At 41.7% G+C, this 12,518-nt stretch overlaps 1 protein-coding gene across 3 annotated transcripts in view; it reads left to right on the top strand.

Annotated features, from left to right (window-relative positions):
• LOC124969909 (clusterin-associated protein 1) overlaps positions 1-12,518 on the top strand; it is a 60,539-nt gene that overhangs the window by 31,917 nt on the left and 16,104 nt on the right. For all 3 annotated transcript variants that reach the window (XM_047532918.1, XM_047532920.1, XM_047532919.1), the window contains 5 exons: positions 2,220-2,331; positions 3,505-3,589; positions 4,558-4,737; positions 7,292-7,387; positions 9,975-10,058. In XM_047532918.1, the coding sequence (XP_047388874.1) occupies positions 2,220-2,331; positions 3,505-3,589; positions 4,558-4,737; positions 7,292-7,387; positions 9,975-10,058 (557 nt within the window). The remainder of the gene's footprint in view (positions 1-2,219; positions 2,332-3,504; positions 3,590-4,557; positions 4,738-7,291; positions 7,388-9,974; positions 10,059-12,518) is intronic.

Raw genomic sequence — 12,518 nt, 5'->3', positions numbered from 1 at the left:
CTACCCCGTGCTTTCCTGTGTATGTGCATAATTTCCTTAATTCCCTGGACAGTTCCGTGCCCCTCGGGGGCGGCACGGAGAGGGCCGGTAGCTTGCACGAGAGACAGACTGGTGGTAGCGAGTGGCACGGGGTTGCGAGGCGGCTTGTTGGAACTCCAAAGCCTGCATTCTTCTTCTTTTTTCTTTTTACATTTTTTTTAGTTGTTAATGGACCTTTATTTTATTTATTTGTATGCGGTGCTGAGACTCGAACCCAGTGCCTCTTTGGTGCCAGGCAAGTGCTCAACCTCTGAGCTACGACTCCAGCCCTACCCGCGTTCTTCTGAAAGGGCTGGTGAGGAGGGACTCTGGTCTGGATGTCTTTGCTAGAAGGGCAGGGACGTGGAAGAATGGCGCGAAGAGTTTGAGACCCTCCCCCTTGAGGGGCTGTTATTCCCCAGGAGTTTTCATTCGATGTCTTGTTTTAATCCTCGCTTTATTGATGAGGTGGGTGGTTTGTTAGATGAAATACTTAGAGGCATAGAGAGGTAAAGAAGCTTGCTTTGGGTCACACAGCTAGAACTGGTTGCAGCTAGGATTAAGACCTAGGACTGTGTGACTCGGAAATATCTTTTATACACTGTCATTTTCTGAATCTGAAGCAGTTCAGCTAATTGGCTTCACCTGCAGAGGAGTAGTAATAGATGATTGTCAGCCTGGTGCAGTCTCAGGCCACTTTTCTCACCAAATTGTTGGTGCCTTCAGTTTCCGCTTTAGAGAATACTCCTTTCTGTTATGAACTTCACTTTTTCTGTGGTGCACATATACAGGAAGACACGTCACATTTCATTGATGTAGCTCTTAGCATTGTAGGATCATATCTTCTGGAATGAGAGTCCCTGGTGACTGCATGGTAAAGACAGGTATCTCCTACCACATACTTTTTGATTGAGCCACCACTTTTCCAGGGGACATTGAATGGAGAAGTGCAGGGGAAAGTGTAAAAAAGAGAGGAATTCAAAATAAAACTCTGAATTTGTGTAATTGTGCAGTGTTTGGTAAAATCTCACCCAAGTTAGTCCCCATCCAACAAGAAAAATGCAAAATTAACAGAATTTGACCACCACTAGTACTACTTAGCAAGAAGAAATATTTAGGCAATGTTTGTGATGAGGAAGCTGCGACTTCATTTTCTGTCTATTCATATTTCCCAAAAAACTGTCACAAAGTGACTTCTTTTCCCTGTGCTCACACCTTGTCTTCCACTATCTGGTGGAAGCAGACCTGACTCTCAATGCCCAGGTAGGTTATTTGTGGATGTCAGTGGGACATGTGGAACTTCCCTCTTCAGGAAGAATGAGGACAAATGTTACATAGCCTGGAAGCACATGGAAGATTGGTCTTGGCTCACCATGGAAACTCAAAAAAGTGCTATGTGTGTTTCCAAATCTTGCTTTCTTTCAAGCACTATGATTTTTCCTGATGCATTCCCAACCTACAGTATCAACAAGTATTAGTATTAACTATTTCTTAATCCGTTTGATAATCTAAACATTGCTTGCTCTATCATTGAACCGCTGTCTGATTAATCTTTTCTTTTCTTTTTTTTTTTTGGTACCCTGGGGATTAAACTCAGGGGCACTCAACCACTGAGCCACATCCCCAGCCCTCTTTTGTATTTTATTTAGAGACAGGTTCTCACTGAGTTACTTAGTGCCTTGCTTTTGCTGAGGCTGGCTTTGAACTTGTGATCCTCCTGCCTCAGTCTCCCAAACCACTGGAATTACAGGCATGTGCCATAGTGCCCAGCCAAAGCAATTAATCTTTAAAATTTGTGTTAAGGTCCTGTATATTCATACACAAAAAGACAACTCAGAAACATGAACCTTACCCTATCCTACCCCCAAGAAATAACTGTTGTTGACATTTTAAAATAGTCTTTCCCTGTGACATTTTATAAGGCCAAGTGTTTCTTATTTTGAGTGGTAAAGAGATGTCAAAGAGAAAGCCACAGCTAATTCCTAAACCCCATTTTCCCATATAGCAACTACTTCTCCCATTGAATTTAAGTAGGTGTTTTTTAGGTAACAGATTAGGTATTTTCAATTTTGTCTCCTTTTTCTTTCCCTCTTACGAGTTGCTAGATAGCCCCTAAAGCTGTTAGATTGAGAGTAAGAAGGGAAACCAGAAATAATATTGCCATTTGATGAACTAACTGAACTATTTTTTTCCTTGGACAGATTTCACAGAGATGATGAGAGCCCTGGGATACCCACGGCACATTTCTATGGAAAATTTCCGTACACCCAACTTCGGGCTTGTATCTGAAGTGCTGCTCTGGCTTGTGAAAAGGTTAGGACCACACTTTATTGAAATCTAAGGATGAAGGCTAGATTTTATTAATAAGCCAACTGGAAATAGGATACTGTTGTGATGCTGAAAAAGAGTTTAGTGCAATTTGAGTTTGGAGATCAGTTTGTGACCTGTTGAGAACTAGCTGAATTCAAAGAACGCTCTGGGAAGGGAATGTTGCTCAGTAAGGCACTGGGGCAGGCTCCTCTTCATCCCTTCACAACAGAATGCCAGGGGTTTCCCTGCATACTTGGAGTGTACTGGATTAGGAGTAGCTTGTTTCTCTGTGTGTAAAAAATCTATGATTGATGGTAGGTGACCTTTTGTGCTAAAGGCCAGATAGTAAATACAGGTTACGTAAGCTCTCTTTTATAAAGGATGTGTATAGTTATGTATGTTTACACATATATCTTCTCTCTACATAGAGAATATATATTCTTTTTTTGTTGAATTTTTAAACTGTAAAACACATCCTTAGCTTACAAGCTGTAGAAAAACAGGTTGAGGGCTGCAGTGTGCTGGCCCTGGTGAATTTTCAGTAACTCAGTGAAAGTAACTTCAGCAACTCTGCTGCTTCTCCAAGTGAACTGTTTAGTCCTAATAAATATGGTCAGGATTATGGGCTGTTAGCCAGAGTCACCGTTCTGATTATTTTCATCAAATGTTGAGATCTGACATAGATTTAATTTTGTAAGCTGAACCCCATGTTTAATTTTTTTAATATATATTTTTAGTTGCAGATGGACATAATATCTTTATTTATTTTCATGTGGTGCTGAGGATCGAACCCAGTGCCTCACAGGTATGAGGCAAGTGCTCTACCACTGAGCCACAACCCCAGCCCCCCCATGTTTAATTTTTATATCAGTTAAATGTGTTGTTAGGTGGGGATTTGCTCCCTAGGTATATGTTTTAAAATATTTTTTAGTTGTAAGTGGACACAATACCTTTATTTTATTTATTTTTATGTGGTGCTAAGGATCGAACCCAGTGCCTCACATGGACTAGGCAAGTGCTCAACCCCAGCCTACCCGCTAGGTATTTTGTGTTGCTTTTGAAGTTTTTCTTAACCATATGACCTTATCTGGGGACTTGGAGATTCACTGTCCTCTTAGTTACCCGCTTTCTCTTGAGGGCCTTCTGTTGGACCAACATGTTTGTTCTGTGTCATAGATACGAGCCTCAGACTGACATCCCTTCTGATGTTGACACTGAACAAGACCGAGTTTTCTTCATTAAGGCCATTGCCCAGTTCATGGTTAGTTCACAGTTATTTTGTGGAGTTGTGAAATTAAATAAATTAGGAGTGAATTCTGGTTAGATTTGCTTCAAACCAAGTAATTGAGTTTACTTTCTAAAATCATTCCATTGCCAGGGTTCTGTGGAGCCATTTCATGGTGAAGCTTTTTGTTTTTTTAATTAATTATTAAGATTTTTGGGTTTTTTAACTTTTTAATTTAATTAGTTTGTTACTGGGGATCAAATCTAGGGTCTGCCACATGTTAAGCATAGGGTCTACCACTGAGCTTTGAGTTGGTAATGTATTTCATGGTTCAGAAATGCTAAAAATCATGAAATTACATAGAATAAAATGACTTTTTTACCCTGTCAGCATGGTCCCAGTTGTATTCCCTGTGACCACTATTTTAAATTTCTTCTACAGTTTTTTTATGTATATTCAAGCAAATGATATGTATTATTATTTTTCTTCCTTTTACCATGTGGTAATATACTATATGCCCCTGTTTGGTATCTTGCTGTCTTCACTTAATGGTATATTTTGGAGAACTTTCCAGATATATACAGAATTTTCTCATTCTCTCTTACACTTGAGTGGTATTTTTTTGCATGGATATACCATTATTGATATAATTTATGTAGATAAATATTTAGGTTGCTTCCAACTTTTTGCTCTTGGAAGCAATGCTGCAAGAATACCCTATGCATATCATTTGGTGTGTGAGTATATCCCTAGAGTAAGTTCTTAATAATGGAACTGCTGGGCCAAAAGATATGTGCATGCGTAATTTTGGTATCTTATCAAATTGCTGTCTGTCAAGATTGTATCAATTTATATACCTGCTCACAGAGCATGAGTCACTTAGAAGTTTTACTCAGAGTACTAAGATTGTCTCCCAGTTGTCAACAGAGGCATTACCTGCATAAGATTTGGTGTAGACATTACTTGGAAAGGACCTTAACTTTTTTTTTTTTTTTTTTTAATAGGCCACAAAGGCACATATAAAACTCAATACTAAGAAGCTTTACCAGGCAGATGGGTATGCAGTGAAAGAACTGCTGAAGGTCACATCTGTCCTTTATAATGCTATGAAAACCAAAGGGATGGAGAGCTCTAAAGTAGGAGAGGAAGATGTCAGCAAATTCAAATTTGATCTCGGCTCCAAGGTAAGGACTGAGGTAGTGCTTATTTCTTGGTCTTGGGAGTGGGGTATGCGTGACACAGCACCACCACTTTCTTTCCTGCTTGACCAAAGGCACTTGGCCAGTTTTGTACTCATCAGCATTGGGATAAAAGCAAAGTCACAGTAAATTAATTTGACTTTTTATTGAAAGCCTCATATTTAATAGGAAGTGTTCAAGTGCTGGGAATATGGGTGTGAACAAAGAGGGCAACATCCTGTGTTCCTGCTGCTTGGTTGAGGGCGTCAACTATGAACCTCAATGTTAAAGGTGACCACCATGGAGAATAACAAAGCAGGATCAGGGATGGAGAGTGCTGGAAGGTATTTTCCTACTGTGACCAGGGAGGCCTCATGGGTTGGGTGGCTTTGGAGATCTGAGAGAGGGAAGGAGCAGCCATATAAGTGGGGGTGGTTACGTGTGTCCTGAGGTGACAATGTGCTTTGTGTGTTTGAGGAAGAGCAAGGAGTGTCTGGCGAGAGCCAGGAGGAGTAGCCCTCTGGTCCCAGGAAATAAAACCTTTGATTTTTTTACTTGAGCTGGAAAATGATGGTATTTTGAGCAGAGATGTATATGCTTATATATGTGAAGGATCCTTCTGGCTGCTGCATAGCCACCAGCCGAAGTGAGAGTCGAGTGTAGAAGTTAATCAGCAACTGTGGTGGTCTAAGAAGACTCTAAAATCAGGGGAAGGGATGACTGCCCCTGTTCCATTTTCCCCATAGAACGATATACCTACCAGTCAAGGGCCAGACATCCCAACAAAAGGCTCTTCCAGTTTTATGGACCCTGCAGTGGGGTGGGGAGAGGTCGAGAAGTGGAAAAATACTAGATACTGGTAGCATGGGGAAGGTGTCTTTGAGCCCCATACCCCAGGAGAGGCACCTGAAGAGGCTTTGGCCCAAGGCTCAGATGAGGAGACTAAAGTGAAAGCAGCTAGGCTGGGAACGCAGATTAGAGCATAGCTGGGCCAGGGGCTTGGGTCTTCAGAGGCCAGTGCATCAGTTGTGCCCCACGTCAGGACCAGGACAGCTTTCCTTTGTGAGGCTTGCCAGGGAAAGCCTTGTGATTACCATGGTCAGGCCTGAAAAATTACATATTGTTTTTTGCTTATTTGCTTTCTAATTTTATTTATTATTAGTTTCACACATTGGTTTTTAGCCAGGAGCCTGACCCTGATAAAGAGGAGTGGCTAGAGGTGGAGTCATAGTTTGAAGGTAGATTTTATGGAACTGACTATGGATTGAGGTAGGTGAGATGATACTAGGAAGATCCTGAAGTAGCACCATACTGTCAGACTTGCTCTGCTGTTGGTCTGCATCTGTGCTATATTCTGCAGGAGACATTGACTAGCACAGCTGAGGAGCTGAACTCTAAATTGTACTTTATTTTTAAGTCATTTAAATGTGAAAGTGACCATATGTGGCTAACAGTTATAGTACTAGACATTACAGCTCCAAAGTTGGTCTGAGCGCCTGGAAGGATGAAGTTGCCATTAACTAAAGTAGAGAAGAGTCTGAAAGGGCATAGGTATGGTGGGGAAGATGAGTTTGATTCTGAACCTGTTACATTTGTGATGTGCCTTGGATGTCCAGGTGGATAAGCTGAGCAGATAGTTGGTGTATGAGGTTGGAGCAGGGGGTTAGGAACACATAGGTGGGATTAAAGTCACAGGGTTAGAAGTGCCGGTAGGAGAGGAAACATCCAGAGACTAAACTTTGGCATATATCACTGTCAAGAGATGGAGAAGATGAGAATCCTGCAAAGCAAGTTAGAAACTTGCTGTCAGTCAGGTAGGAAAAGCAGCTGGAACTGGGGAATGAGTATCCTGAAGGAGAAGCTAGTGCTGGAGCAGGCCACGTCCCCAGACTCTTGCTAGTGTGTTGAAAATAAAAGAGAAGTTGGGGATTCTTTGTTCTGGAGAGAGGGAGAATGAGCTAGCAGGTAAATGTTTATGTTTAGATTCTGGGAAATATCACACGCTCAAGAAAGAGGGGAGCACGCATACCCTAAGAAGCCTGGTTGTGAAATCGGCATCATAGTCGCTGGCATTGTCTTCCTGGCAGTAGCCCCCACTTGTGGGAGCTAGAAACTGTTGTGAGTACTTAGTGGATGTTACTCACCTGAGTCTTACAGCAACCCTGTGGAGGAAAGTCTGAGGCAGAGAATGAGGAGACGGTAGGGTGGACAGGATGCTGCAGTAGGCAGATGTCTCTAAGATTGTCTCTTTGGTCACCCACTGCTATCAGTGGACTCATTGTGACCTTTCCATACAGGAAGCATGTCAGGTTTCTTCTTCCTTTATCTCCTGATTGTGGATTCAAATTGACTTGACATTTGGTTTTTGGAGATACCAGGTATCCTGGAATTGGTCTCATTTGTACTTAGGTCAATGTTTCCCAAGCAGATGTCCTGCAGCATGTGAATGTGGAACTACTAAAATACATGTCCGTCCTGAAGGTGACAGTTGATGGTTAGCGACTGGCTACTGAATGCTCATTAAAAACTGAAATTCCTGCTTCTGATATTTACCTTCCAGATTGCAGATTTAAAAGCAGCCAGGCAACTTGCTTCTGAAATCACCTCCAAAGGAGCATCACTATATGACTTGCTGGGCAGGGAGGTCGAATTAAGGGTAAGAGGTGTTCAGAGAAAGAACACAGATTTTCTTTTTCAATTCTGCATCTTGCTTTTTCTTCTGATTTTATCAAACTCTACCTGATTGAATGAGATAATGTGTGGAAAGTGATGTAGAATGTTAGGTCCTGGGGCTGGGGAGATAGCTCAGTCGGTAGAGTGCTTGCCTTATAAGCACAAGGCCCTGGGTTCAATCCCCAGCACCCAAAAAAAAAGAATGTTAGGTCCTTTTCTTCTTCTACTGGTCAGAGATCCACTGGTTTTAATATTTTGAGCTTCTAATTTAGGGGTGGCAAATATTGGCATGTGGCTGGGATTGTCCTTGTGCCTATGCCTAACCTTGCAGATCTTAGTGCTCTTTTCCCCATGAGCTCAGCCTCAGAATTCTCAGCCATGCTCACCTCAGCCTGTGGCTCCCAGACGTTGCCCTGGTGGCCTCACTTGGGGAATCTTTACGAATTCCTGAAGCCAGGCTTTCATTCTGATGACATTGTTACGAAATTTAAGTATTGAGTTTTGAAAGTCTTCCCGATGATTCTAACATAGAGCGAAGTTTAGGACCAGTGATCTAGGCAGTCATTCCCAAGCAGTTGGAATGGATGTTACTTTTGAAACTTACTTGCAGTCCTTTATTCCAGCTGGTGCCAGCCAAGGTTATCTGTTGTGAAGAATGTGGTTACTAAACTTTACTGAACCTTAGACTCCACTGAACATCCAGGTTGTCCTGATACCATTGAGTTAGTGTTTCAGGGGCTAAGAACCAGGCATCAGGGCTTAAAGTTCTCCAGGCTGTTCCAGCAAGCAGCAGAGTTGGGGAAACCTTGGTTTGAAGAAGAAATGAAGTAGAGTTGAATCCTTACCTGTAAGGATTGATGACATTTGAAGCATACATGTCCAATCTAGTGTTTTTAGAGTAAATGAATTTCATGTCCTGGCTTTCTATCAGGTATGCCAGCCTCAACCCCTCTGTCTTACTGCCTTGCCTGTGTTCTGACATTGCTGCTGTAGTGTAAAGGTATTTTCCCCCTTGTTTTTCACTGTGACCTAGGAACAAACTGGAAGTGAATTTCATTGTAAGCCTTCACCAGCATCTACCAGGCACTCTTTCAGCACTGTCCTATAGGGAATAATCAATAATCAGTGACTGAACTGTTCCCAAGGAAACTATGGGATCTGAATATAGTGCTCCTCTAAAGTGGTATACAAGCCAGGCACAGTGGTGCACACCTGTAAGCACTCCTATTGGGAGGAAGATCCCAAGTTCTAGGCTAGCCTGGGAAACTTACTTAGACCCTGTCTGAAAGTAAAAAATAAAAAGGACTGGGGAGGTAGCCCAGTGGTAGAGCACCCCTGGGTTCAATCCCCAGTGCCCCCCACCAAATGTGTGTACAGTCATGCTCCGAGGAAGAAGTTTACCAAGTTTACACACTCAGTAAACTTTTATTGAGAGCCAGTGCCAGCCACAGGCACAACAGCATCGAGCTCTGCCTCCTTAAGGAAGCCGTGATCCTTTACACTGCTTTATACTGCTTCCCACCAGTGGGGGAGATGAAGTGCACAAGAGTAACAGAAGCGCAAGGTAGAGCCTGGTAGGTGTTCCAGGTGCTGTGTCTTAGTCCACTTGGGCTACCACAACAAAATATGATGGACTCGGTAGTTTGAAAACAATGGAAATTTATTTCTCACAATTCTGGAAACTGGAAATTCCTAGATCTAAGTACTGGTGTATTTGGTGTCCAGTAAGGGCCTCTTCCTTCTAGGTGATACTTTATTGCTATGTCTTCACCTGGCTGAGGGAGCACTCCAGGTCTCTCTCATAAGGGTGCTAAGTCCTTCATGAGGTCATCACCCTTGTGATCTAACTCTTACTAAAGATATCATCTCCTTACACCATTACCCTGTGGGTTAGAATTTCAATAGGATTCTCAGGAGTGAGACAAACATTGTCTCTAGTCAAGCTTATAACTACATCCATATTAAAATTCCCTGGTTCCAAAGTTCCCAGATAGTCACAAATGCCCCCTTGATTGGTTTATGATTAATACTAGAGGCAGGGCCAACGTGACCATTCTCATCTGCTTTTGTCAGTAATAGGCAACTTAGAAGGACTTAATCATAAAAAAGATTACAGCAGAAATTCAGACGTAAGTTATGCTGTGCTTAGTTTGGGGCTCACCTGAACAGAATGCAAATGAAGTAAACAGAATAAAGTAAATTTGAGAAAAAAGGTAACAGATGCTAAGTTCAGGTTTGCACATGGAGTTAGGGGCATGTTGGGCCTCGAACTGAAGAGGAAAATCTTGAACTCTGGGAAGAGACCAGGTAGGTATCAGAAAACATTTGTAGGTGATGGCAGAGGTCTTTTTACATCAGAAATCTACATTATCATGAAACTTTTTTTTTCTTTTGGTGCTGGGGATTGTACCCATGCTAAGCACATGCTCCACCATCATCAAGCTGTGCCCCTAGCCCCTGTAACGAAACTTTTGAGAATTAATTCATAAGCCAGATCTAGATCTAGGAACACTGGTTTTGAATATTCCTTTTCTGAAAATATATATATGTAAATGATTTTATTCTCTTAGGAACTGAGAACAGAAGCCATCGCCAGACCTCTGGAAATAAATGAAACTGAAAAAGTAATGAGAATCGCAATAAAAGAGATTTTGGTAAGATTAATGTGCTTTTATTTAATGTTTTTATGCCTGGAACTCAAAAATACGTATTCCTGCCTGCACAAGACAGAACAAACTACGCCTGTAATGGATATTTCAGAGGAATTTAGAGGGTATTATAGGAACCTTAGGTTACAGACTGCTGTTGTTTTTCTCCTCATTATGCATAAGAACAATTTCTTCTGTTAATAAAAATTTATCAGTTTGGGCTGGTGTTGTAGCTCAGTGATAGAGCACTTGCCTAGCATGTGTGAAACACTGGGTTGGAGCCTCAGCACCACATAAAAATAAGTAAATAAAATAAAGGTATTGTGTCCATCTACAACTAAAAAGCATTTTTTAAAAAATTCATCAGTTTTAATAATATAGCAATTTTAAATTCTTTAGTGGTTTAGTAAATAATGCTTTATTTTATTTAATCAATTCCTTACTGCTGGGCATTTAAATAATTTCCTGGTTTTCCCCTCCCCAACATACCCCTTCCCTTGTGCTGATATAGAACCCAGAGCCATACACATGCTACCACTCCACCTGAGCCACACTGCAGCCCTTCTCTAGGCTCTCTTATTTCTAAATAGCACTGTAAGAAATAGAATGATCACTGTCTTTTACTGCTCACCCACCATCAACTTTATTTGCTTCTCTCATCTAGAGCATTCAGTTGGAAGACTAATCAGGGGAACTCTGAGCTCAGAGTGCTTGGGTATGCATCCTGCTGCGAATTAACTTCTGTCCACAATTTTTTCATGTGTAGAATGGGGAACACAACAGTACCAACTACATGGGGTTCTCATGAACCTAAATTACAGCAGTAGATGTTAAGAGTAGCCTTTGTGCATACTAGGTATTCAGCCATCATTAGTGATTTGTTTTATTCAGGAAACACAGGCAGGGGGCCATATTTAAATTAGGAGTAGGCATAAAACCAGACTTGGCCCTGAGTTGTACAGAATTATAAAAGTCAGGTTTCTTTCTTTTTTTTTTTAAATCCTGCATTTTATTTTATTTTTTAAATATATTTTTAGTCGTAGGCAGACACAATACCTTTATTTTATTTTTATTTTTTTTTGTGGTGCTGGGGATTTGAACCTAGGGCCTTGTGCTTGCAAGGCAAGCACTCTACCAACTGAGCTATATCCCCAGTCCCCTTTATTTTATTTTTATGTGTTACTGAGGATCGAACCCAGGGCTTACATGTGCCAGGCAGGCGTGCTACCACTGAGCCACAACCCCAGCCCAAGATTTCTTTTTTAATAATTCTTGTCATTAAACAGTAATACACCCTGTGCAGCCCAGAGAAGAAAGTCTGAGCTTCCTTGGGTGAGAAGGGTGTGGCAGTAGGATTGGGAGATTGGTTTTCACAGGCAAATCAACCAGATAAGTCAATATATTAAGGATAACAGAACACAAGTTCCTCACCATTGGAGAAAACAGTTATAAATGTGGAGAGAAAGTTAGAATGAACCCTGAAATTGGAAGTGTTGTTTAAAGGCATGATATTTGGTATATGTATTGATAATATAGGAATAAGTTTTGATATACATATGGGGGAATGTATGTGTATGTATGTCATTACATGCATACACATAAACACACCCACACTCACACATTTCTGAGCCCTGAGCACAGCCAGCAACTGCATCTTGGTTTCTACATACCATTCTCCACTGAAGGGAGACAGGGCTCTTTGGGAACGTGACCGATTCCAGAACTGGGGCAGGAGAGTACAAGCTTGCGTGTCAAGGTAAGAAAGTGTTCAAAAGACGGACAGGGATCTGTTAAAAAGCCATAGTGCCAGCTCAGTGGTCTTTTTTGCTGACCAAACCAGAGACAGTGTAAGCATCAAAGTAAATTATAGTAATTCATTTTACAGTGCATTTGAATGATATAGACAACCACAAGTTCTTACTGACATAAGAAATAAGTGTTCAAAGTAGCTCCTAACAAAATACTTATTAATTACAAAGAGGAGAAGAGTACCTTCTTAGAAGCCTGGCATCCCCTTAATGAAGTGATCAAAGTGAACATCACCACAGTGAAACAGATCGAAACCGTGATGCCTGATAGCATGCAAACCTTTCTGCAGTTCCCTGCCAAGGATGCATAATTGGAATCTGATCAAACAGACTGGGGGGCATTTCATATATGAGCTGGCCTGTACCCCTCAAAACTGATAAAACCAGAGAGTCACAGAGAGCTGTATAGCATTCCAGACTGAGGATTCCTCAGAGAAAAGACAGCTGGGTGCCATGGGGCTGCTGGCTGCTGGTGGTGGTGGGGAGACTACCCGGATGACGGGAGACTGAGCTGGCTTGGGCTTGTGCTTGTGTCTACTGTGCTGACCGCATCGTGCTTATAGAGGAGAAAGTAAGTCCCTGTCTGTAGGAGTGGTGGGACGTCAGGGCAGCAGCTCACTCTCCCCTGGGTGGAAAAAAAATGCTTGTATTATACACC

This window comes from Sciurus carolinensis, chromosome 18, assembly GCF_902686445.1.
Source record: "Sciurus carolinensis chromosome 18, mSciCar1.2, whole genome shotgun sequence".
NCBI classification, from domain to species: Eukaryota; Metazoa; Chordata; class Mammalia; order Rodentia; family Sciuridae; genus Sciurus; species Sciurus carolinensis.
The sequence above is the reverse complement of the archived record's forward strand: the minus strand, read 5'-3'. Positions and strand labels throughout refer to the sequence as shown.